Source organism: Cololabis saira, chromosome 5 (genome assembly GCF_033807715.1).
Source record: "Cololabis saira isolate AMF1-May2022 chromosome 5, fColSai1.1, whole genome shotgun sequence".
In the NCBI taxonomy this organism is placed as follows: domain Eukaryota; kingdom Metazoa; phylum Chordata; class Actinopteri; order Beloniformes; family Belonidae; genus Cololabis; species Cololabis saira.
In genome coordinates this window covers 45805266-45832823 of record NC_084591.1, presented here as the reverse complement: position 1 = coordinate 45832823, position 27558 = coordinate 45805266, and the positions used below count along the sequence as shown (strand labels likewise).

Here is a 27558-nt window from a genome sequence, read left to right as displayed (position 1 = left end):
CCCCCGTGGACCACGCCCAATCTTCCACTATGCCACACACATTAAAAAAAAAAGTCAGGTGATGGTGAGAAGGGGAGGGGTTGCTCACTTTCTCACAATGATATTTGTTTTATCACCTTCCATCTTTTCAAATCTGTCTAGCACACGAGGAATGGACACAAATGCAGACACAAAGGGAAAACGGTTCAAAAGATTTATTGGAGTAAATCTGAGTAGGCAAGGATCAGGCAAAAATCAGACGAGGGGCAGGCAAAGGTCAAAGTCCAAAAGGCTGTCAGCGAAGGCAGAGGTACCGGCAAGGGCTTAGGCAAAAACGTGGTCTGGGGGCAGAAAATGATCAAGAGGTCAAAGGGTCAAAAACTTGGAGAACTCACTTGGCTTGATAGACGGCTGAAGGCTTGGAGAACACAAGACAATCTGGCATGGACTGAAGAGTGACTGAGGCTTAAATGCTGTGGGCATGATTGCACCAGAGTGATTGCAGGTGTTGCCAGGTAGGTGGGGAGGAGCCAGACACACCCACTCAACCTCAGACCGTGACAAAATCTTACCGGACCACTGCCCTGAAAGAACTGCCATCTCAAGACTGTTGAACTGTTTTATTAACAACTTACTGACAATTTAAATGGAGAAATTCACAAAAAGAGAAATAAAAATGCTTTTATCCACCTTTAAATGGTCAAAGTGTAAATCAAAAGTTAATATTGTCTGTTCTCGCAAAAATTACTGAGATAAGAGAAATTCAAGCATCAGGGTTCATACACATTTTAACCAACAAATTTCCATGACTTTTCCATGAATTGGCAGCAAGTTTCCATGACTATACACGACCTCTAAAACATCAATGTATGAATGAAATATAGGAATAAAACTATGTAAAAAGTCACCACAGTGGAGATCTAATGATAATTATGGTTTTATACAAAATAAACATTTGTTTAAACTAACACTGACATACCAGCAATATGTTGTAGTATATGTTGTATAGTAATCTAATATAACTGTAATAACTGTAGTAATAACTGATCTGCATGATGGGCAAGATGCTCGGCACGACTTTTCTATACAAATTATTTATTGATCAATTTTAAATCTACCTTATAGGCTGTTATTACTAAATGTTATCATTAAGTGAGAAAAATAAATTCCATGACTTTTCCAAAACTTTTGGGGTGAACTTAAGTTTCCAAAACTTTTCCAGGCCTTGAAAATCACATTTTCAAATTCCATGACTTTTCCAGGTTTTTTCAAAACCTCTGAACCCTGAAGCCTTTATTCTAAATGTCTACAGCACACACTTGCTAATATAGATACATTGTTTTAAATGAAGACAGATTGTGTCTTTTAAAATACAAACAACAATAGTTTTCATCTGTTTTACTGTGGACTGCTCTGAGTGCTCACCGAGGAGATGGTTCTGCTGACCTTCCCTGGGTTTACTGTCCTCTTCCGGTCCTTTCTCTGTCTTAGGGCCTGATTTACTAAAGGTTTGCGTGCGTAAAAACGTGTGCAAACTTGACAGCACCCGCAAACCAATGTGCAAGCTGATCTACTAACAGCGTGCAAAGAGGACTGCGCCTCTCAAATGAGCAAAATAGCACACGCTGTTCATTTAGTACTTTTGCCCTGATGAATAATCAATATGGGGCGTACCCGCCAGAAAGCGCTAAACACTGGGAGGGGAAAATGCAAATAGGTCCATTTACCACACGCAATGAGATTTACCAAGCCTGAAAGTAACTGCGGGGATTGTGATTGCGTCTGTATTTAATACGTTGGAAAGGAAGGTGCTAATCTGCCCAGCATTACGCACCGATGGCTGCTGTTATTGTGGCAAGGAGGCGACATCGCCAAAAAAAGAATAGCAGAGAGAGAGTCTTTATTCTGCTGCATGCTATTTTAAAAATGGTTGCACAAGTTTTATTAAAGGCCACTTTTTCTTTAGTTCTTCGCCTTATATCTTGCCACCTTCTTTTAACCTCATCTGCCGTTCTTTTTGTCTTACCAACTGCATTTATTCTATCGCAGATTTTCTCCCATATTGCGTTTCTTTTGGTAATGTTTAAATTTCTTTGCTGTAGTTCATGAATGTGTTTATTTGCCTCTTCCACTAATATCTCTAACTCCAACTCGTCAAATTTCATTTTGCGCTTACTATCCTACTTTCCATCCAGACTCTCCATGGCGCAAACCGTAAGACACGCAACACCTCATTTAAATACTGCTGTTTGCACCTGTTATCAATTGCGCAAGCATTCTTAGTTGATCACCCGCAAAACACACAACAGCACGCGCAAACTTTTTCAGTGCACACGCAATTTAGTACTCTTTATTTAGGATCTTAGTAAATCAGGCCCTTAGTGCGGAACGTTTCTGGACTTCTTTAACAGGAGCAGCTGAGACTCGCAGTCTTTAAGCTGACGTCTCACCAGCAGCAGCTCCTTCTGCAGCTCGTTGTTTTCAGCAGCCACAGTGGCTTTTTCCTGCAAAGACCAGCGTCACTATTACAACACAGCTCGCTCACTCGGGACTGACAGTTATATGTGAGCTTCAAATGAAGAGTTGCCGTGGTTACATGACCATTATATGGTTTAATGATATCCTTTTTACAAACCTTGTGCATAGGCTTGCCACCCGTCCCTTGAAATACAGAATTGATACGTAATTGGGAATTAAAAGTTGCGTTCCGTATTGAACCAATACGGACATATATTATGCTCTTATTTATTAATGTCATAATATACAGGTGAAGGTCTGAACATTTGAATATATTGCAAAACTTCATTCGTAGTAAATTCAACTAAAGTGAAACAAATATATGATTTCCCACTACATTCAAAGTGAGATATTTCAAGCCTTTATTTGTTAGAATTTTGGTGATTATGGCAAAATTATAACAAATAAAGGTTTAACACATGTTGCTTTGCATGTAATGAGACTATGTAATATACCGGTATTAGTTTCACCTTTTAAGTTAAATTATTGAAATAAATTAACTTTTACACCATATTCTAATTTTCCGACCTTCACCTGTAGCTATATTTATATTTACCATAGGAGCATAGGCAATTTCATTTGCTAGTATGGTTGGCTGTCTGCACAGTCATGCAAATTCAATGCTACTTTAAACTTTAAATCAAAGCATTTTGTTTTTTCATATAAAATAAATACATGTCTATGCAGTTTAGAAGTTTTGGGGATGTCCCTTTTTTTACTTGTGCACCAACTACTTCTTGGAGTTACTACTAGAGGACGTTCTTGGGGAATGACAGGGATGGATAACATTAAGAACAGAGGGCTGAACAGGAGGGGAAGTAAGAGAGTGGATGGACATGGTTGGGACATAAAGAGCAGAGACGGATGGAAAAAAGGGGAAGAGTAAAGATGAGATTTATAGATGTGGTGACAGAAGGTTTGTCGTTGGTTGATGTGACAGAGGAAGATGCAGAAGACACACGATGGAAACTAGCGCTCCATGGGAGAGAAAAGAAAGATACAGCACTGGTATGGAGTGTCAGAGGACGAAATCAGCAAAATCAGACTATCCAGAGCAAACAAACGATAATCATGACAAAAAGTTCACCTCATCAACACGTTGCAACCAGTACTCGAGTTGTGAAAAAAAATCAGGGAGGATGGTGGATTTTATCATATGGGGACAGATAATTTGTGCTGATTACAAATAATATAACATATTACAAATAATAGCAGTGACCAAAACACCTGCAGAAATACTGCAGGAATGACATAGCAGCAGTTAAATGCAGCCTTCTGTAAGCTTTAAATATCCACTGGGCTTACATCAAATACATCAAAACACAACAATAAAAAACACTTTTCTGAACTTATCAATATGACTCTGTCCTTCACAGGATAAGTAACATGGATCACTGCAAAAACTCAAAATCTTAACAAGAATATTTGTCTTATTTCTATTTAAAATGTCTCATTTTAGTAAAAAAATCTCATTACACTTAAAACAAGACTCATCACTGGAAAAAACAACAATTTTCACCTGTTTCAAGTAGATTTTCACTTAAAATAAGTAGAAAAATCTGCCAGTGGAACAAGATTTTTTTGCTTGTAATAAGAAGATAAATCTTGTTCCACTGGCAGATTTTCCTACTTATTTCAAGTGAAAATGTACTTGAAACAGGTGAAAATTGTCAAATAAGTTATGTTTCTGGTGATGACTCTAAATGTTGAAATAGCAGTAAAACCACATCCATTGATGAAATGACATAAGGGATGGAAAGGGGGGATGGCAGTTTTACAGGGGGGATGATTTGGACCGTTTTTATTTCAGGGGGGGATGCCATCCCCCCTCATCCCCCCTCATCCCCCCTCATCCCCCTCATCCCCCCTCATCCCCCCTCATCCACCCTCAACTCCAGTACTGGCTGCAACTAATGACTAAGAACTTTTACAAGAAGAAAGTTGAGCATTTCTCAGCTTCTTCTTTACCGCCATCATCCTGCAGTAGACCTTCTCATGCTTCTCCTCTGACTTTGTCAGTTTCATCCTCAGACTATTGACGGTCTCCTCCAGGCGACTGTGCTGCTGCTTCAGTACTTTCTGAACGTCGTCTACGCTGCGTTCCTCCACCTTGGAAGACACAAATCCACATGGTTCATGTCTTTCATCAATCACAAACCAGAGCTTGTGTTTGGGACCAGCCGACTCTCACTGTGCACCATCATCTCAACATTCAGTCAGCTCTCAGATCTTCACCAGCGGCCGAAACAGATCAACTCACCCTGTCGGTCTTTGACACGTAGCTGGAGTAAATCTTCAGTATGCTGTCCTTCAGTTTACTCGGCTCCTGGATGAAGCCGACACACTCATGCAGATCCGACTTGAGTCGCCCAAGAAGCGTCTCCGTATTTTTTACCTGGCCGGGGGAAGGTTGGGAAATACAGGTTTCACATGAATTCAGGCCTTTTTGTCAGTCCGGATTCTCAGCTACAGTTTCATCAGCCTCAACGAGACAAACATACAGTACACACCAAACGTTTGGACACACCTTGTCATTCGAACAAATGGGGAAGTGTGTCCAAACTTTTGGTCTGTACTGTAAGTGCAATCTTTACCTTATATTGTCACGTTAGTGTCCCTCCAGAGACGGACAATCCAGATAACTCTCTGTTTTTACTAACTCAGAGAGCTGAAACGAACATGTGCTGGATCAGGGGACGGCAACGCAAAATGTTGAAAGAGCCATATTGGTCCAAAAACACAAAAAACAAATATGTCTGGAGCTGCAAAAAATGAAAAGTCTTGTATAAGCCTTAGAATGAAGGCAACACATGCTGCATGTTTCTATATTAGTTATAACTATATTAGTTATAACTGGGGGAAGATTTTTTTTTTCATTATGCACCTCGAGAAAAAAGTCGAAATGTCAAGAATTATGATTCAATCAAGATTAACGTTGAAGTACAATCTTGAGACAAAAGTCGTAATGTTTCGAGAAAAAAGTCGAAATGTTGAGAAAAAAGTCGAAATATTGAGAAAAAAGTCGAAATGTCAAGAGTAATGTTGAAGTACAATCTTGAGAGAAAAGTCGAAATGTCGAGAAAAAAGTCGAAATGTCGAGATTCAAAAGGAAAGGAAAAAGGAAGAAAACAAGAGAAAAAAAGAAAAAAAAAAGAAAAAAAGGAAAAAGGAACAAAGAAGAAAAGAAGAAAAAAAGGAAAAAAATTTGGAAAAGAAAAGGTCAAACATTTTTAAAAAAAGCTCCAGGGAGTCACTAGGGCGGCGCTAAAGAGCCGCATACGGCTCTAGAGCCGCGGGTTGCCGACCCTGTGCTGGATGATTAAGTGGGTTTTCAGCGTATTTACTATTATTAAAGGTATTGTGACATCATTTTGAACATGCTTTTAACACTATTAAAAGTCTTGGCCAACATCCCTCAAATGTGTCTAAAAGAGTGTAACAAGAAAAACTTCACTCTAGTACTCCATTCCTGGCTTTTTATGACAGTGTTTTTTTGCGCCGTGAAAAACGCTTCCTTTCCCCCCTTTCCTGTTAATCATTGCCCCGCTCCTCCTCCCAACCTCCTCCTCCTCCAGCCATACGCTCACAGCGGCGTCGGAGAGCGACAGGCGAAGCATGCACGGAAAAGCAGCACGGCGAACCACAGCAAACAATCATAAAAATAAAGGCATGCAAGCAGCAGTGTCCCCTTATCTTAAGTCCAGTCAGTGGCCGCGGGTCTTCTTAGCAGTTTTCCTCCGGTGATTAGAACAAAAGAGGCTCTAAACAGCTCCGTGTTAAGCCTGATTTATGGTTCTGCGTTAAATCGACGCAGAGCCTACGCCGTAGGGTTCAGCGTACGGTGCGCGTCGCCGCGTAACCCTACGCCGTAGGCTCTGCGTCGGTGTAACGCGGAACCATAAATCAGCCTTTATGGCGCGCTGGAGAGGAGAGGAGGCAGGGAGCTGGGTGGAGGGGGCGGTGATTTAGCGGGTTTATACGTAACGACCCGCCACCAAACCACATGCGCCGTTTTTGCACAGTTATGCGGAAAATCCCAGAAAGCACACAATACACTGAATGTTAAAAGTTCGTTGTTTTTTGGGTGTAATTGACGTCAAGACACCCAACAAAACACAAAAAATCAAGAAAAATGTGATTTTCATGTCACAATACCTTTAATGTAATTTTTTACACTGGATTGTGTGTGGAAACCTAATGTTAGCATTGTGCTTACTTTCTCCGCCTCCTTGCGCAGCTCTTTATCTCTGGCCGTCAGTTTGAGCTTCAGGTCTGAGACGGTGAGCTTCAGCTGAGTGTTGTTCTTGTCCATCTGCAGCAGCTCCTCTTCCAGCTGTTGAACACACCCAACAGCGCAGCACTCTCAACATTACCAACACTTTCACCTGACTGACGTGAGACAAAGTGGAAAAACTGTATAAAACCAACTGTAACGTTGCCAAGGTGGTGAGTTGGGCAGTATGTAGGCCACTAAAATAGAAATCTGGCCCCCAGGAAGAGCTCAGATCAGTGAGAGGACAGCTGCCGTCCGTGGGCGGGAGGAAGGCATGGCCGGTTTGGAAGCAGGGTGGATTCAATTCAATTTTATTTGTATAGCGTCTAATACAACAGATGTTGTCTCTAGACGCTTTCCAGAGACCCAGAACATGAACCCCCGAGCAATTATTACATAAAATAACAAGTTATTTTCCTGGTAATGACTATTGTTTTAAGTGTAATGAGAGTTTTTGACTAAAAATGAGATATTTTAACTAGAAATAAGACAAGTATTCTTGTTAAGATTTTGAGTTTTTGCAGTGTAAGATCTCCTTGCAGCGATGTGTCTGTAGCCTAGCAACAAGGGAGCTCAGAGACATTCAGTAGAGGGACTTTCTTTTTGATTTTTGAAAAAGAGGAGAAAAAAAATCATGCAAAAATCTAAATAAGGGGAACCAATGAATTATATTTTTCAGTTTACACGAAATAAAGATTAGAAAACCTTTCATAACCATTTAATTTAGACATTGGTAACAAACAGGGTCTTTTCTCTGACCATCATCTCATTGTAGCTTTCAGACAAACACAGACCCACCTGATGGATCGTGTCCTCCTTCCTCTTTACGTCCTCTTGCTGATGCTCAGTCTGCTTTATTAAGTCATTCAGCTGCGACTCCAGGACAAACTTGACTTTCTCCAAGTCCAGATTCTTCTTTTTCAGGACAGACGTCCTTTTATCCTGTATGAACGTAAATGGCTGTTATTATTACCATGTTGGGCCCAAATTCAGCCTATGTGCTTATTGCTGAATCCAAAAGGTGGCCTCATTCATTTTGTGGTCACTTGCATGTGTTTTTTTGTTCCTCCCAGCTTAAAGCTGTCTGCTTTCAACATGCAGCTATGACCTTCAACAGGGAATACTTAATGTACTGACAGATGAGATGCAATATGTAATGTTTCACATAATCAACTGAATAAATAGGCCGGACCAGGGGTCGGCAACCCGCAGCTCTAGAGCCGCATGCGCCGCCCTAGTGGCTCCCTGGAGCTTTTTCAAAAATGTTTGACCTTTTTTTTTCTACTTTTCTTTTCCTTTTTCCTTTTTTTCTTCTTTTCTTCTTCTTTTTTTTCCTTTTTTCTCTTTTTTTCTTCTTTTTTTCTCCCTTTTTCCTTTCCTTTTTAATCTCGATATTTTGACTTTTTTCTCGAAATTTTGACTTTTTTCTCGACATTTCGACTTTTGTCTCAAGATTGTACTTCCACATTAATCTTGACATTTCAACTTTTTTCTCGACATTTTGACTTTTTTCTCAACATTTCGACTTTTGTCTCAAGATTGTACTTCAACATTAATCTTGACATTTCGACTTTTTTCTTGAAATTTTGACTTTTTTCTCGACATTTTGACTTTTTTCTCAACATTTGACTTTTTTCTCGACATGCTGACTTTTTTCTCAACATTTTTACTTTTTTCCCGACATTTCGACTTTTTTCTCGAGGTGCATAATGAAAAAAAAATCTTCCCCCAGTTATAACTAATATAGATACATGCAGCATGTGTTGCCTTCATTCTAAGGCTGATACAAAACTTTTCATTTTTTGCGGCTCCAGACAAATTTGTTTTCTGTGTTTTTGGACCAATCTTTCACACTTTGGGTTGCCGACCCCTGGGCTGGACATTCTCATATATTTCTCTGAAACGCATGGTTCTAAAATATTTGAAGAAAAAGCTGTCCTACATTCTGTTATCATTAAACACAAGGCTATTGATTAAGAATTGAGACAATCGTTGGATGAAATTAGAAATCTTAACCATTTATTTGCACTCCTCCTAACTGTCTTCTGACATTAAAGAAAACACAAAAGCATCAACGTTGAAGGGAAAAAGGAGCCTTAAACCATGTTGGAATCATTGTTAGTGTTCAATTCTGATGTAAACTTCCTGCTTTTTACAAAATCACCTTTCTACCTGCTTCTATCTCATCTTTGTCTGTATTTACCAGATCAGCGTCTCATACAGGATTCAGACAGAATATTGAAAAAAAGCCCATTAATATCAATGTCAGCCCTTTTTTAACGTGAAAAATGGATAGATGTCTCCCCGGCGGATGTTACGTAGATACACAATAAACTGATATTAACACTGATTGTGATATTCTTTTGTAAGTACTGCTCTATCCTGAACTTGATTGACCCGGAACTTACCTTTAAACCTCACATTGATTATACTGTTAAAAAAGCATATGGCTGTCTCGCTTCACTTTACCGTTCAATCAACTGTTTCACACTTCCTGTCAGAAAAAGGTTCATTTCTCAACTCATACTACCACTTGTTGATTATGCAGATATTGTTTATCAAAATACTCCAGATACTAGGGGTGTAACAATATATCGTGCCACAAAGTTTCGTGAAACAAAAACGTCACAATACGTGTCGTGGAGGTGAAAAAGTGTATCGCGATATTGGAATATTAATATTAATCTATTGTGTTGACTAGTAACGCGCATCCGAAAAAAGAAAAAAGTCAAATCATACATGAGAGAAACTATTCAGTTTGTGGCAAAATATTTGTACTTGTATGAAACTGAAGATCATAATGCAAACCTGACATTTACTTTTAGTTCAGTTTGTGGAAAATGGTTGACCTGGTTTTCTCTTTAAAACTTAAACAGTTATAAAGCATTACAAACTGTAACAATAGGGCAAACACACAGCATTGTTTTGTATTTTGTGTTTTTCAAATAAAAGACCATTTTTTCCAGTCATATGTTCCTCATTCAAGGTTGTTAAAAAAATACTGCTATAATATCGTATCGTATCGTTATCGTGATCTCAATATCGTGTATCGTACCGTATCGTGAGATTAGTGTATCGTTACACCCCTACCAGATACCCATCTTAAACCCCTGACTGTATTATTTAATTCATTATGTAGATTTGTGTTACATTGTCCTTTCAGAACATCAATGTTTTATGTTTGATTCATTGAACTGGTTTCAACCCAAATCTAGACAGCAGTTTCACCGGCTTCACTTCCTTTTTAAATGTGTTTATTTTCACTGTCCTCCATATTTAAAAGAACTCATGATTCCATATAACTCTCCATACTCACTCAGACATAGGAATTTTCCTTTTTTCTTTGTTCCTAGAATTTCAAAAGAGGTTGGTAAAAGATCATTTTATTTTAAAGCTCCATCAGATTGGAATAATCTTCCTCTCTTTTTGCGTTCTATTACCTCTTTTCATTGTTTTAAGTTGTCATTATACTCAAATCTTAAAACAAATTGCCTATGTTTTTAATTTATTTATGTATTTTTTTGTCCTTTATTCTATTCATTTATTTATTATTTTTTTATTTTTCCTCTCTGTTATGTTATATTTATCTCATTGTTCCGGTTATCTATTTTGTAACTAGACTTATTGTGTGTGGGAGGGTGTGTGTGTTTTATGTCATGTATGTCTGTACTGTAATGTGATATATTGTAATGTATGTTTTCTTGGGACCCCCTTGAAAATTAGATGTTACATCTCAAGGGGCTGTCCTTTAATAAATTCTAAATAAAGCTCCATCACCTGCTCCTGGCTCCTCTGCTCCTGTTCAGAGATCTGTCTCCTCAGATTCTGGATGTTGCTCTCCAGGGAGCCAACAGATCCCAGCAGATTCTGCCGTTCCTGCTTCAGCTTGTAAACGTCTGCACATTTGTCACTAACGTCTGTCTGTACGCGGTTTAACTGCAACCACACAGACATCAAATGAGAGAGATCAGAGAGAGGAGATTACATGGGGACGTAGTCAAGAAAAAAGAAGGTTAAGAGATAATAAAACGTTCAGCTTAAAATCTGCAAACTATTAATGCAGAAAGGATCTTTGTCAGGAGAAAAGCTTTGCTCCATAGTTGCAGATTTAGTCACCTTATGTGTCATGACATCAGTCTGTCTCCTCAGGTTTGCGTGGCTCTCTTTCTCAGCGTGCAGCTTCTTCTCGTAACTCATTTGGATAACATGGATCATCTTCTCCCCGTCCTCCTCCATCTGCTTTACGATCTCTTGAAGCTCAGAGATCTTCAACTCTGCGTTCTCCTGACACTGTTCAAAAATAATAACCATAATTTATTCACAAACTGTATTTAACTCCAATTAAAATGAACAACATTTTAAAGGATATCTCTTCAAAATGTCCAAGATGTGAAAGAACCGATAGAACATTTGTGCATATGTTTTGGGAATGTGATCTTTTAATACGTTTCTGGAAATCAATTCATTCCTTCACACAATCAGTTTTAGAAATTAATTTTGAGTTAAGCTCCAATTTGTATTTATTAAATGATACACTGGATCTTCAGTTAGACTGGAAAAAAAGCAGGATATTAATTATGATCATCACATACTTAGTTAAGAAATGTATACTTTTACTTTGGAAAGATGATTCTCCTCCAACTTTCAAGTTCAGTTTTTTTTACCATTGGAAAATTTTACTTTGGAAAAATACAACCGTGGTCATATCTTTCAGGAATTTTGGTCTCCATTATTTTCAAAACTGGAGAACTTTTCCAAGGGGGACCAATGAGTATCTCTATTTTCAAACTTGTGCCTTATATGTATGTATGTTTGTATGTATGTATGTATGTATAGATATATATAGTTTGATATCGCTGTTGCTGCCATTTTTTTTACTTCTTTTTCTTTTTCTTTTTTTTATTTGCATTTTTTTTATATTTACTTAATTTTGTTTCCCTTAATGTATGATTTATTTTCATAAAATACGACTTTATTCTCATAATATTACAACTTTATTTTCATAAATTACGACTTTATTATCATAATATTACGACTTTATTCTCGTAATGTTACGACTTTATTCTCGTAATATTACGACTTTATTCTCGTAATATTACGACTTTATTCTATTACGACTTTATTCTCTCAACATTATGACTTTATTTTCGTAATTTTACGACTTTATTCCCATAATATTATGACTTTATTCTCGTAATTTCCAATTATTTATTTTCGTCTTAGTTTGGCCCTAATACTCCGTCGTAGGTTTGTAATGGGCTGCATGCACAGTTAACTGACTCCTACAATCTGTGCCTTTTTCTATCATTTAGGCCGACCTGAGTGAGGAGCTGAGTCTTCTCCTGCAGCCTTGTCTCGTACTCTTGTGTGAGCTCCTCCAGAGCTCGGGATCTGCTCTCCTCTGCACACTTCTGCTGCTTCTCATAGTCCTCCTGCATGCTTTCATGTTTTTGCTGAAGACCCCGGTGCTTCTCGTGCTCCACGATCAGCCTCTGGCTGTAGGACAGCACTGTGTGTGAATGAACAGATAATCCACTGCTCTGTGAATACTCAAAGAATCATGTGTTTGGTGGAACCTGAAAAGTTTTCTTCTTACCTAAATCGTCCAGCTCTCTTGAGTGATTCAGGGCAACTATGGCAGAACTCTCCTGATGCTCATGCTTACACTTCTCCATGTCTGTTTTCATGATCTGCAGTTATAGTATTAGAATGAGAAATCAATACAATTACACAATTCATCAGAAACAGCAGCAGCTTCTTGAAATCCAGCAGTAATCTCAGCAGACCAACTCCAGTACAGAAAGATGGATCTCCCTGCAGTAAGGAGCCCCCACTCCACTCTTCTGTCTTCCTCCACAGCCGCTTCAACATGGTCATGTCCAGTACTCGAGTTGTAAAAGAAAATCAGGGGGGATGGTGGATTTTATCATATGGGGACAGATAATTGTGCTGATTACAAATAATATAATATATTACAAATAATAGCAGTGACCAAAACACCTGCAGAAATACTGCAGGAATGACATAGCAGCAGTTAAATGCAGCCTTCTGTAAGCTTTAAATATCCACTGGGCTTACATCAAATACATCAAAACACAACAATAAAAAACACTTTTCTGAACTTATCAATATGACTCTGTCCTTCACAGGATAAGTCAAATGGATCACTGCAAAAACTCACAATCTTAACAAGAATATTTGTCTTATTTCTAGTTAAAATGTCTCATTTTAGTAAATAAATCTCATTACACTTAAAACAAGACTCATCACTGGAAAAAAACAACAATTTTCACCTGTTTCAAGTAGATTTTCACTTGAAATAAGTAGAAAAATCTGCCAGTGGAACAAGATTTTTTTGCTTGTAATAAGAAGATAAATCTTGTCCCACTGGCAGATTTTTCTACTTATTTCAAGTGAAAATTTACCTGAAACAGGTGAAAATTGTCGAATAAGTTATTTTTCTGGTGTTATTTTTCTGGTGATGACTCTAAATGTTGAAATAGCAGTAAAACCACATTCATTGATGAAATGACATAAGGGATGGAAAGGGGGGATGGCAGTTTTACAGGGGGGATGATTTGGACCGTTTTTATTCCAGGGGGGGGATGCCATCCCCCCTCAACTTTTTTCAAAGTGTTTTTTATTGTTGTGTTTTGATGTATTTGATGTAAGCCCAGTGGATATTTAAAGCTTACAGAAGGCTGCATTTAACTGCTGCTATGTCATTCCTGCAGTATTTCTGCAGCTGTTTTGGTCACTGCTATTATTTGTAATATATTATATTATTTGTAATCAGCACAAATTATCTGTCCCCATATGATAAAATCCACCATCCCCCTGATTTTTTCACAACCAAACAAATACTTTACAGTTGCAGAAAAAGCATGTGGCCAAGTGGACCTTCCTTCTTTGAACCTCCCACCCAGACACTGTCATCGTCAACAGAATCACAGCCAGAAACCTCCCAAAGTAGGGGGGAACTAGACATGGAGGCTCCCGCTCCCGGTCTTTACATACTATCTTTTCTAAACCATTAGCACTCACAGAGTAAAAAAAACACTGCAAAAACTCAAAATCTTAACAAGAATATTCGTCTTATTTCTAGTTAAAATGTCAAATTTTTAGTCAAACAAATCTCATTACACTTAAAGCAAGTGTCATTACCAGAAAAATAACTTGTTATTTGACAATTTTCACCTGCATGTTTCAAGTAGATTTTCACCTAAAATAAGTAGAAAAATCTGCCAGTGGAACAAGATTTTTTTGCTTGTAATGAGAATATAAATCTTGTTCCACTGGCAGATTTTTCTACTTATTTCAAGTGAAGGTTTACTTGAAACAGGTGAAAATTGTCAAATAACAAGTTATTTTCCTGGTAATGACCTGGGGCCTCATCTATAAAGCTTGCTTGCGCAGAAAAAGCGCCTGAAAGTTGCGGAAGCCACCTTCTACGCAAAGTCTCGGATCTAAAAAGAAAAAACTAACCGGGGTGACTGCCGCTCCGAACCCACTACTCCACTCCGAAGAGGAAAAAAGAAAGTGTTCTGATTAAAATAAGGAAAGTTGGACTATATAACAATTGCGTTCATAAGGATAAAGTTTTTAAAAAAAATAAAAATGAAAGAAATAGTCCCTTCTCCCCGTGTGTGTCTGCCTGTCATGCACGGGTACGTGCGCTCATGTTGTTACAGCCGGAATTATGGTTCTGCGTCACACCAACGCAGAGCCTACCGCGTATGGTGCGCATCGCCGCGTACCCTACGCCGTAGGCTCTGCGTTGGTGTAACGCGGAACCATAAATCAGCCTAGAGCAGCTCTGAGGGGAGACGGGAGGGAGGAGGGGGAGCGGGGGCTGCCGGGCTGCCGTCCCGAGTGTCTGGATGATTTGCTGATCCTACCGTTATTTTTTAAACTGTAAAAAGTGGGGGGGACAAATACATCATTTTGAAAAGACGGGGGGACGTGTGCCCCCCTGTTGCGCCGGGGAACTCACGGCGTTTAGCGCAGCAACGGCGTGCTGCCACTCACTCGCTTTATTTTATTGTATAGCCTACTATTTATATACTTATTCTAACTTTTACTGTGACCACCAAATAATGTGGTTTTCCTGTCCTCCACATCATATCTAGGTCTCCGTGAAAGTCAGTGTCACGGTGGCTGCTACTTCTCATTCATTCTGACGCCAAACCATGGATCTGCGCCAAACAGGCTGCAGAAAGCCACTGCGCATGCTCAGCAGGCTCATCCATATGCATTTCTGGGCGTGATATGAGGCGGATTCAGCTACGCAACCTTCCAGCTGGACTGCGTGGAAGTCTGCGTGCACATGGTTTTATTGATCCGGATTTTTTTTTGCGCACGGCATTTTCGGCTTTTGAGAGTACGTGCACTTTTAGTATGAATCCTACGCACTCCATTTTAAATGAGGCCCCTGGTAACTGATTTTTTGACTTAAAATGAGACATTTTAACTAGAAATAAGACAAATATTCTTGATACGATTTTGAGTTTTTGCAGTGCAGCTATGATCTCTGGTAGAAGCCCCATCACTTCTTCCACCTGCCTGTTGTGTGCTGTCGACGTCCCTGACTCCCCCAGTCTGGCCTTCGGCAGGAGGGTCCCCCCTTATGATCCTGGTCCTGCTCAAGGTTTCTTCCCTCCTAAAGGGGAGTTTTTCCTTGCCACTGTTTGGCTTAAGGCTTTTCTCCCACTAAGGGAGTTTTTACCTGCCATTGTTTATATAATAATTGCTCGGGGGTTTATGTTTATGTTTATGTTTATGTTTATGTTTATGTTTATGTTTATGTTCATGTTCTGGATCTCTGGAAAGCGTCTAGAGACAGCATCTGTTGTATTAGACGCTATATAAATAAAATTGAAATTGAAATTGAATCACACTGCTATATCATCACACTTTTGCTGCTGTTTTCAACCACACTGAACATTCAACGTGTCTGAGGGCAACAGACCTCTTGTTCTGCTTTCAGAGCCTCCGTTTCCCGGAGGAACTTGTCAGAAATCTCCCTCAACTTCTCGTTGTAGCTCATCTCCTTCAGGCGGAGCTGGTACTCTTTCTCCATCTGCTGCTCCTCCAGACGCATGTTCAGCTCCAGCAGGTTCTGGGTCTGGAACACACAGACGAGACCATTGTAATGGGTCATATGGTATGTTGAAACTGTATCTGTATTCTATCTCAATTCTCCCAGCATTCTGTGTCTCCACATTTCTCCTAAACGGAAAGCTGTGCAGGGATTCCTGCAGGTGCTTTGACTTCCTTCCACGGTGCTAGAGGGCTCTTCGTCCCTCTAACATGCCGTCTAAGTGAGCAAAGACGGTGAAATGGAAAAACTCAGGCTTCAAAGTAATTATCTGATGATGACTACAGCTTTAGGAATACTTTGATCAAAATAGTTCTGACAGAAATTAGAGATCCAAAAACAAACATACAAACATAGTCACAGACAGTTTTTGTTATTAGGATTGCTGCTGTAGTTCAATGAGGACTAAAACATACAAATGAAACGCTTTTTTTCTGTTCAATAGAAGCAAGACTTATCTACAGTAAGTTAGATTAAATCATTTCAACAGTCTGGCCACATTAATCATGACTACAGTTTCCCCTGAGTCATGTGTGTCATCATGTACTTCCAGCTGGTTTTTAACTATCTAATGATCGTTTCATTGCTGGGCTGGGAGAAACACTGATTAGAGATGGAACCAACTGTAGGCAGCAGCAGCAGCTCCATCAGCAGTAGTCTTTGCCACATATGGTGCTCAGCGCAGATTTATATCGTCACAGTCACTGTCTACATCAGAGGTCGGCAACCCGCGGCTAGTGGCTCCCTGGAGCTTTTTCTAAAATGTTTGACCTTTTTTTCCTTTTTATCATTTTTTTCTTCTTTTTTTTTCCTTTTTTCTCTTTTTTTTCTTCTTTTTTTTAATTTTTTTCTTCTTTTTTCCCTTTTTTCTTTTTTTTCTTTTTTTTCTTTTCTCAACATTTCAAATTTTTTCTCGAAATTTTAATTTTTTTCTCGACATTTTGTGTTTTTTCTCGAAATTTTGACTTTTTTCTCGACATTTCGTCTTTTTACTCAACATTTTGACTTTTTTCATGAAATTTTGACTAGTTCCTCGACATTTCGACTTTTTTCTCAACGTTTGACTTTTTTCTCAACATTTGACTTTTTTCTCAACATTTCGACTTTTTTCTCGACATTTCGACTTTTTGCATAATGCATAATTGCATTATGAAAAAAAAAAATCTTCCCTCAGTTACAACTAATATAGATACATGCAGCATGTGTTGCCTTCATTCTAAGGCTTATACAAGACTTTTCATTTTTTGCGGCTCCAGACATACGGTATTTGTTTTTTGTGTTTTTGGTCCAATATGGCTCTTTCAACATGTTGGGTTGCCGACCGCTGTTCTACATAAAATGTCTAGTACACAAAGAAACAACAGGAACCTTCTCCTCCAGGTCTGCCTTTGTGACCAGGATCTCCTCCGAGTGGACGATCTGCTTGTTACTCTTCAGTCTCTGACCCTCCTTATCCATGATCTCCGATATCAACAGACAGCCGTCTTCAGACACCGTCAGCAGGAACCGATCGTCACATGTGATCACCATCTGGGAACAAACTCAGCTCAGTCAAAGTCTTTCATAACAGAAAGTTACATTATGGCAGCAGTTATAAATTAGCTCATCATTAAGCTGCATGAATCATCTCCATTCCAAGGTTAGGGGTTTCCACTAACCTTGGTGACCGGGCCACAGTGGGCCTGCTGGGTGATCCATTCCTTCTGGAGGGGTAATGGATACGTGATGGCTCTGATTGTTCCACTGGAGGTTCCAGTGAAAACCACCCGGCCGGAGGGAGACACTGCAAGAGCAGCGTGGGCTACGTCATCACCTGGAACTTCCTTCAGAACCTGCACAACCAATGACCAACAAAGTACTCGACTGGGAAGACGAGTACTTTTTTAGTGGCAGATATTATATTTGAACAGTAACTCTGGTAACTGGTTCTGGCCAGAAACATTGCAGATCATTGTGTTGTTGTATACGACTGTTTCCATTTTATGACACTCTCATGAGCACTATTTTTTAGATAAAACTGCAGATGTTTCACTCTATAGTGTGTCTGCTTATAGTCACTTGCACTCCATGCAGTTTATTAGTTTATGGTACATGAACATCAAATACCCATAATTCTGGTCCATGTTCAGTGTGGTGCACACAATGATGAAAACACATAACGGGGGTGAGAATTCATTTAAGACACCTGTCAACCTGTACTGTAAATCCATTTTCAGAGGAATAAAGCATTGATTCAGTGTTCTGTGCCAACAAATGTCTCCACATCTGTGCATAAATACGATCATATGCTGCTCTACTCATATTTGCTGCTTGGAGCAGCTTCAAGAAAGTGTTGTGTTTACTCACCTGACAGTCCTGGATCTCTTTCAGGCTGAAGTCTGTTCCCACAGCCAAGATGGTCTTATAGTTGGAAGAGAAAGCAGCACCCGTGTAGCTGCAGGACTTGAGGATGCTCACTGACTCCCTCTTCCCTGTCTCCATGTTCCACTCATACACAGCTCCATCCATCCCACAGGACACCAGCCGCCGGTCATCCAAACCCCATTCAAGGCCAAGTACCTGGTTGACAGGCAAGCATACAGACAGACAGGCAGACTGGTAGATAACTAGAATGGCAGAAGAATGGACACACAGACAGACAGACAACTGATTTGATGGATATTAATATACTCTCCTGCCCAGCTCACCTTTCTACTGTGACCCTTCAGGTTGAGAATATTCTCAAAAGATGTAGCAGAATAGATGTGAATGTCGTTGCCATCAACAGCTCCAAACATGTGGCCACCATGGCTAAAAGCACACTAAAGGTGTGGCCAAAGATAGAGAAATAATAAGAATTAAAGCTGCAAGCAGCGATGAACAGGCAATTATCACCCATAAAGATCAAGGACTCAAAACTAAGTCCGATGACACCACCCATGACTCTTTATGTCAAACCATTCAAACAATATGGCAGAAAATAGGAACTGTCAAATATCAACCAATCAGAATAAGGGGCGGAGCTAATTTGAACCAATTAAGGTGAAGGAGTCAAAACCGAGTCCGATGACACCACCCACGAGTCTTTATGTCAAACCATTCAAAAGTTATGGCAGAAAATAGGAACTATCAGATATGGACCAATCAGATGAAGGGGGGCGCGCGCGCTTTTTGGCGTCTAGCGTCGCCACGGTAAAGCTTTTGACTGAGAACAGTAATGCACGTCGTTGCAGGATGGAGACGCACATTTTGATGTATAACACACCAATTATAAGTATTAACGGCCGAAGAAGTGGCATAAATTGCGCCAAAATTACACGATTCATTCAAAATGGCCGACTTCCTGTTCGGTTTCGGCCATTGCGCCAATAGACTTTTCTTTAAGTTGCGACATGATACAGGTTTGTACCGATTTTCGTGCATGTACGTCAAACCGTATTGTAGGGCTTGAGGCACGAAGTTTTCTAGGGGGCGCTGTTGAGCCGTTTTGCCACGGCCATTAATGTAAACCATTAAATATCAAATTCTTCACCAGGCCTGGCTTGCGTGCAAAATTTGGTGACTTTTGGGGCACGTTTAGGGGGGCAAAAAGGCCCTAATTTCGTCGGAAAAATAAAAATAAAAACGAGGAAAACAACGAGAACATCCCCTACGGATACAATAGGGCCTTCGCACTGTAAGTGCTTAGGCCCTAATTGTTGTAGCGCATCATACATTTGGATTTACTGCAGACGTAGCAAAAATGACACAAACAGTGGGATGTACCTCTTTGCAGCCACGCACTGGGAACTCCATGAAGGTACGGATGTCGTTTAAAACCAGGTTCATCAGCCGGAGTTTGTCTGAAAAGCCCACCAGGATGAAGAGGCCGGTGGGGTGCAGAGCTACACTGTGAGCCTCCTCCTGGAACCCCTTGTACAACTCTAGATCCCTTGGGGGGGAAAAAAACGCAAGGGAGAAACATGTTTACCAGACTTAAAGGTTAAGTTACCTGCCTGAGAAGAAAAAGCATTTTACGGACAAAATGCCAAAGACTTTGCAATGACTTTTTACTTTGTCTCGTAGTTCCATATGCGGACAGAGCAGTCCAGAGAGCTCGTGGCTACCAGGGGCTTGCGAATGCAGACGGACAAACCAGTGATGGCACGAAAGTGGAAGGGCTGGGACAAGAACTCAAAATGTAGACGTTCCCCCTGATGGACAGAGAGACAACAGTTTCTATCAGCCTCAGCAGAGAAAGTCAAGGGGACGCTGCTCTTAAGCCTTAAAGAAGCAGGAAGGATGACAAGAAGAAGAACGAGAAAAAGGAAGATACATGATTCATACACGTAAAGGTCATTTAAACTAAATGTATAAGTCTTACAATACTCGTCCGTGGATATATATCAACTGCTCGCCAGCAAATCATATTGCGGCAACTCATATTGTATTACGTCGTGCAGACATGGTCAAGATGGCTGCTGAAGCTCAAACTAAGCCCCAGATTGGGGGAGGAAGGTGTCACAAGTCAGTTTGAATGCAGCACTGCTGTTGGTACTTGATGGGCTGGTCTGTGTTTCAGAAACTGCAGATAACCTAAGCATCTCCGTGGTTACAGAGAATACTCTGAAAAAGAGAACGATAAGCAATGAGCTGCATGTCTGGGCAAAAAAGACCTATTGTAGTCAAAGCACTCACCAAGATTAATGACAGAGTAAAGTTCCTGTCCAGGAAAGCCGATGTATTAGACACCTTTACTTTAAAAATCACTGGCATTGGTTTTATGTCACTTTGACTATGCTGCCACCTTCTGGTACAGTAGTTCGGCGCAGTCTTTAAAAACAAGTTGCAGACCGCTCTAAATAAGTTAGTCAGAGTCATTTTAAAACTACATCCTCATACTCGTTTGGAAAACGCTCATTTTAAATTAGTACATTTCTTAAATGTTAAACAGAGGGTGGTGCAGACCAAAATGGTAATTGCACATAAAATAGTAAACAGAACTGCGCCTCCCTGTCTTGCTGACCTTTACCCCGTGAGAGCCGTGCACACACACAACACTAGAGGCAGCCTGTTACATTTCGTTCCTTTGAGCTTTAAAGGTATTGTGACATCATTTTTAACATGCTTTTAACACTATTAAAAGTCTTGGCCAATATCCCTCAAATGTGTCTAAAAAGGTGTAACAAGAAAAACTTCACTCCAGTACTCCATGTCTGGCTTTTTTTATGACAGTGTTTTTTGCCTGTGAAAAACGCGTCCTTTTCAAAAATTTGTTTTTCATGTCACAATCCCTTTAAAAATAATTTTGGTAAAAACACTTTTTCATATACGGCGACATGTCTCTGGAATGAGCTGCACACCTCCCTCAAACTGATCTCAAATGAAAGTAGCTTTAAATTTCACCTGTAATTACACGTGTCCAGGGCAGCTGACAGTCCTGCCGGGGCCCGGGACAAAACAATCTAAGATGGGCCCCCCTGCGCACGGATCTCTCCTTCTCTCCTCTTCCTCTCCTCTCCCCTCCCTCTGCTCTTCAGGTTTTTATACAAGCTAATGGACGTTAACATTAGAGATAGCCAGTTAGGTTAAGTTACAAGGTTGGTAAACGTTGGCTGCTGTTTCTTACCTTGCTCTACGCTGACTTTATTAATTCCAGCTTCACCGTCACCCCCTTTTTATAATATTTGTGTACAGAATCTATGAGGCCTCTATTTTCTTCTTCTCTTCTTCTCTTTTCTCTTCTTTTCTGAGCACCAGACTTGTGCTGACCGGACATTTTGACCATTCTAATGGTTGAATTAAATGATATCAAATTCTGATCAGCGGCCAAACCATTTTTGTGTTGGGGGTTCTCGACCACAAGGACAATTAGGAAGAAAACAAATAACAAGCTTTTATGTAACTCAAATACTACATATTTTTTCCACAAATAGGCATATTTTGAAACAATTTGATAAATGATTCCATAATTTAATGAGATAAATTTTTTTTTTTTTTTTTCAGTTTTGGCCCCCCCCCCACCCTGGGCCCGGGACAACAGACCCGTTTGTCCCCCCCTATCGGCGGCCGTGCACCTGTCCACTTGACATTTGTGTTTTATCTTTCTGTGGTTTGATCTGTGTTGAATGTGTCTGTGTTTTTAGTTGTGTTTTGTCTTGTTTGTGAGGAGCCAATAGTGAACAGACATCATACTTGTCGACACCTGAATTTTTCGCCAGCTTTTATAAATATCGAGGACCGCAATGGAAATAAGCCTGTTGGCTTTATTGTGCTTTAATCCTCGACCATTTTTATCATTAATGTATGTGAGACTGCAATGCAGTTATTCGTGTATGTTTTTTTTAAAGATTGTCTAATAAATCAAGGCAGTATTGATAACACTGAAGATGTGGCAGTCTCTCCACAAGAAGTCTTTCATGCAGTTATGATGCTAAAAGATAATAAGGCATGTGGTAAGGACAAGATTTCTGCTGAGCATTTAAAATTTGGAAGTAGAAGACTCTGTCCTCTGCTTGCCATTTGTTTTACTGGGTTTTTAGTTCATGGTATTTTACCTGATTCCATTTTATCTGTTGTATTGGTGCATATTATTAAAGACAAAGCTGGCAAAATAAATAGTAGCAAAAATTATCGACCTATAGCCTTAGCCAGTATTTTATCCAAAATCCTGGAGAGGACCTTACTGAATCGGCTAGAACGGTTTGTCCTGACATCTGATAACCAGTTTGGTTTCAAACCTAGACATGGGACCGATATGTGTATTTTTGCTCTAAAGAAGATTTTAGATCTGTATAACAGGCATAATTCCACAATGTTTCTGTGTTTTATTGATGCCTCTAAAGCTTTTGATCGTGTAAACCATGAAAAATTGTTTTATAAATTGCACAGCAGAGGTGTTCCCAAGTATCTTATAAGGATTCTGGTTTTTTGGTATGCTCATCAGGCAATGCATGTAAAGTGGGGTAACTTTTTGTCTGCTCCGTTTGGAGTATGCAATGGAGTTAGACAGGGTAGCATTTTGTCTACATTTTTATTTATTATTTATATGGATGACTTATCCAAGCTGCTCAGTGGTTGTGGTACAGGCTGCGTGGTCGGACATTCTCTACAATGCAAAGAAAAGCAACATAATGATCGTCAGGACCAAAGAGGACAGCAAACTGTCATTTCCTGACTTCTTTTTGTCTGGCACTGTCCTCAAAGTGTGCAATGAGAATAAATACTTGGGACACTTCATTAATGACGACCTGTCCGATGATGGGGACATTTATAGACAGTGTCGTGCATTGTATGCGCAAGCGAACACACTTATACCCAAATTTGGTGTGTGCTCTGTACCTGTGAAGGCTGCACTTTTTAGAGCCTATTGTACCCCCATGTATACTGCTCACTTGTGGCGTCACTATAAAAAGAGCAGTATGCAGAAACTTTATGTCGCCTATAATGATGGGATGAGGCTGTTGCTCAAGGTGCCACGCTGGAGCAGTGCAAGTCAGCTGTTTGTCAGTGTCGGTGTGCCGTACTGCACTGCTGTACTGGTAACCTTATGCACAGATGTATGTGCAGGTTGTCGGACTCTGTGAACAATATAATTTCGACACTGACCAATCCTGCACAGAGCTCAGTCAGGTTCTTCTCCAAAATCTGGAATCATTGGCATCTCAGCCTTTATGTAAATGTGATGTGATATGTGATTACTGTGGATTTTATCCTTATTTCTTGTACCCTTTGTCTGTTGTTTGTTGTGCTATGGACCTTGTGTTCTTATGAAAATGGTGATCTAGGCACACGTGTCTCTGCATTACCCTGCTCTTATCAGGGGATGAAATGTTGACGCTGTACAGCTGTCCTTGGCTGGTGCTGACGGCCAGAGTCTCTTCTGCTGGACTCATGCACACCGTGTCAATCTCCAGCCACTCTTCTGGGGTTAAATTGTCGCCATAAGGATCTGGAGGGATCTGAAACAAACGGAGAGATCCGTGTAAACACGAAGCCCACCGATGTTTTCATATGGGAGGTGTTGTCTTTTACCTGTATCTCCCGGCTTTTCCTGTAAATGTTCTCCTCTGTCTTTTCAAACAGCCATACGGTGCCAGGACCCGTCGTGCACACAAAGCCCTTGGAGTAAGACAGAATAGCTGAGATGCGAGAGATAGTCGGACCTTCCCTGACATCATTTTCTTGGATCCTCTTCATCTTCAGTTGCCTGTGCAGCCGTTTTAATGATCACAAGCCAAAGATGAGGAAAAGAATTGTGGGATTCATGACTGCAGCATCAAAATGAATCCATTTATTCATTGCTCCATAAAACTTCATTTTCACACAAAGGAAACTTTGAATTGAATTCTAGTAGATAATGTTTCTCCCTTAGTAAGCAAAAAAACCTACCCAAGATTTTTGGATTATTATTTTCCACATAAAGGCATGAGGGGGGGAGGAGAAATAAAAACGGTCCAAATCATCCCCCCTGAACTGCCATCCCCCCTTTCCATCCCTTATGTCATTTCATCAATGAATGTGGTTTTACTGCTATTTCAACATTTAAAGTCATCACCAGAAAAATAACACCAGAAAAATAACTTATTTGACAATTTTCACCTGTTTCAAGTAAATTTTCACTTGAAATAAGTAGGAAAATCTGCCAGTGGGACAAGATTTATCTTCTCATTACAAGCAAAAAAAATCTTGTTCCACTGGCAGATTTTTCTACTTATTTCAAGTGAAAATCTACTTGAAACAGGTGAAAATTGTTGTTTTTTCCAGTGATGAGTCTTGTTTTAAGTGTAATGAGATTTTTTTACTAAAATGAGACATTTTAACTAGAAATAAGACAAATATTCTTGTTAAGATTTAGAGTTTTTGCAGTGATCCATTTTACTTATCCTGTGAAGGACAGAGTCATATTGATAAGTTCAGAAAACTGTTTTTTATTGTTGTGTTTTGGTGTATTTGATGTAAGCCCAGTGGATATTTAAAGCTTACAGAAGGCTGCATTTAACTGCTGCTATGTCATTCCTGCAGTATTTCTGCAGGTGTTTTGGTCACTGCTATTATTTGTAATATATTATATTATTTGTAATCAGCACAAATTATCTGTCCCCATACGATAAAATCCACCATCCCCCCTGATTTTATTTTACAACTCGAGTACTGAGCAGGATTGATTAAAATATGATAGCCAAACTCCCATAGGACAGAAAAGCTGTTACCTTGTACACCTATTGAGATAGACCATTGATACTTTGACCTGGAAATTATTTGTAGTCATTCCAAGATAACAGTATGATATTGTAAATAAAATTCTAAATCTGACCAGTCAGTGTGCCCCAGCACAGCTGTAGAAGTCATCTTCAGCTCCTTGCGCAGCTCCCCTGATTCAAACACGAGCAGCCTGCCCGTGTCCGTTCCAGCAACGACCCTACTATCCGACATCCATGCATGACACAGGAGGTTCAAAGACTCCACCTTTGCAGAGCTGCTTCGTTTCAGGGCTCCCTCTGCGTAGCGAAACAGCTTGAACACGCCCGTGCCACTCAAACAAAACTGCAGGTTGTTGTGGGGGTTGAAGCTCACCTGATGAGTCAAGACAAGTGTGTTCAGTGTGTGCAGTGTTCAACCTGTAGCTGCATTGATAAATCATGCAAATTATGTTCAGAGCAAAATCAAAAATGCTCCCTGACTCAATACAGAGGTTTTTTTTTCAATTCAGGAGACTCCGTATAATCTTAGACGTGTCTGCAATTTTACTGTACAAAAAGCTAAAAAAGGTATGAAAGGGAGACGTGTCTCCATTACTGGAGTTAAAGTCTGGAATGATGCCAACATACATTTAAAAACATGTCATTCTCTTTTGGTTTTTAAGAAAAATGGTTTGTAAAGCTATTTTTGAAGCTTATAAGTGCGATTGACTATCTGTTAATGTTTCTTTGCCTTTTGTTGTTTCTTTGCTTTTCTATTCTCCTTTTGGTTTTCTGGAGGTCAGTAGCCACAAAAATAAAGTTGGTAATATAGGATAGGCTTTATAAGCAGTTTGCTTCAGCCTATGCCTTTTCAGTCATTGTTCAACTCATGATTATTGGTTTTGTGTGAAATGTTAATGCTGTGCACAATGTTTTTTGGTGTTGTGTTGTTTTTTGTGTTGTGTTTTTTGTGTTTTCATGACTGAATAAACTTCATTCATTCATAAAGATTCAATCATTCACCTGCGCTGCAGGATTATTTGAGGTTGTTGTCTTCACTGTTGCCACCACTTTGTTTTTTTCCCAAAGCCAGAGGATCAACGTCCACTCCGGCTCCCCTGTTTGGCCGATCAGATACTTGGAATCGGGGGAAAACGCCAGGCACAGAAATTCCTTCAAATGCAGATCCCCAGTATTCAGAACTTTCCTCTTCCTGCCCTGCTCGTGCCGCAGGTCAAAAACAGTGACGGTGGCTTTCTCTCCGCACTCTGACACCGCCAGGTAACGACGGTTCACACTGATGGCCAGAGCACTGATGCTCTGAGTTTGGTCTGAACCTGCAGAAACAGCACAGATCATTTCCAACGGAAATATCAAGTAAGTGCAGTACTGGAGTTGAGGGGGGATGAGGGGGGATGAGGGGGGATGAGGGGGGATGGCATCCCCCCCTTAAATAAAAACGGTCCAGATCATCCCCCCTGTAAAACTGCCGTCTCCCCTTTCCATCCTTTTTGTCATTTCATCAATGAATGTGGTTTTACTGCTATTTCAACATTTAGAGTCATCACCAGAAAAATAACACCAGAAAAATAACTTATTTGACAATTTTCACCTGTTTCAAGTACATTTTCACTTGAAATAAGTAGGAAAATCTGCCATTGGGACAAGATTTATCTTCTCATTACAAGCAAAAAAAAACTGGCAGATTTTTCTACTTATTTCAAGTGAAAATCTACTTGAAACAGGTGAAAATTGTTGTTTTTTCCAGTGATGAGTCTTGTTTTAAGTGTAATGAGATTTTTTTTTTTACTAAAATGAGACATTTTAACTAGAAATAAGACAAATATTCTTGTTAAGATTTAGAGTTTTTGCAGTGATCCATGTTACTTATCCTGTGAAGGACAGAGTCATATTGATAAGTTCAGAAAAGTGTTTTTTATTGTTGTGTTTTGATGTATTTGATGTAAGCCCAGTGGATATTTCAAGCTTACAGAAGGCTGCATTTAACTGCTGCTATGTCATTCCTGCAGTATTTCTGCAGGTGTTTTGGTCACTGCTATTATTTGTAATATATTATATTATTTGTAATCAGCACAAATTATCTGTCCCCATATGATAAAATCCACCATCCCCCCTGATTTTTTTTACTCGAGTACTGAGTAAGTGTAACAAGAAAACACAAGGTAAACAGAAATAATTGATGAAATCATCTGGTAATTGATAAAAGGTTGGTGTGTTAAAATGATTAGTTGAGTGAGGAAAGACTGTGGTGCTCCAGAAAACTATTTTCAAACCAACATGGTGTATACAACTAAAGAGAAATAAATGAATGAATATGAGTCAGAATACCAGAGATGAACCGTTGAGATCGTTGGATGTAGTTGTGGCATACAAAGCTGTTTCCGCTGGGATACAGGACTGTTTGCTCATCAAGGAAACACAGATTATTCCTCACATTCCTCCGGAGGCCGAAAATGAAATGAGGCTGTGATATCACAGAGGCCATGTTTGTCCCTATTTGTTGATTGTTCTTTTCAAAATTCACGAAAACA

General features: G+C 39.7%; 1 protein-coding gene across 1 annotated transcript; it reads right to left on the bottom strand.

Annotated features, from left to right (window-relative positions):
- Window positions 1-303: 303 nt before the first annotated feature.
- On the bottom strand, window positions 304-27512 carry cfap57 (cilia and flagella associated protein 57). The gene is made up of 23 exons (XM_061722803.1): window positions 27356-27512; window positions 26030-26343; window positions 25141-25400; window positions 23859-24033; window positions 23633-23785; window positions 19899-20071; window positions 19611-19776; window positions 18554-18667; window positions 18213-18425; window positions 17525-17698; window positions 17235-17396; window positions 15738-15893; window positions 12366-12459; window positions 12088-12278; window positions 10886-11059; window positions 10547-10705; window positions 7568-7711; window positions 6713-6829; window positions 4757-4891; window positions 4465-4605; window positions 2380-2483; window positions 1405-1481; window positions 304-320 (listed from the first exon to the last, which is right to left on the bottom strand). Exons 1-23 carry the CDS (start codon window positions 27510-27512, stop codon window positions 304-306), a joined length of 3570 nt encoding a protein of 1189 aa, XP_061578787.1.
- Window positions 27513-27558: the final 46 nt, after the last annotated feature.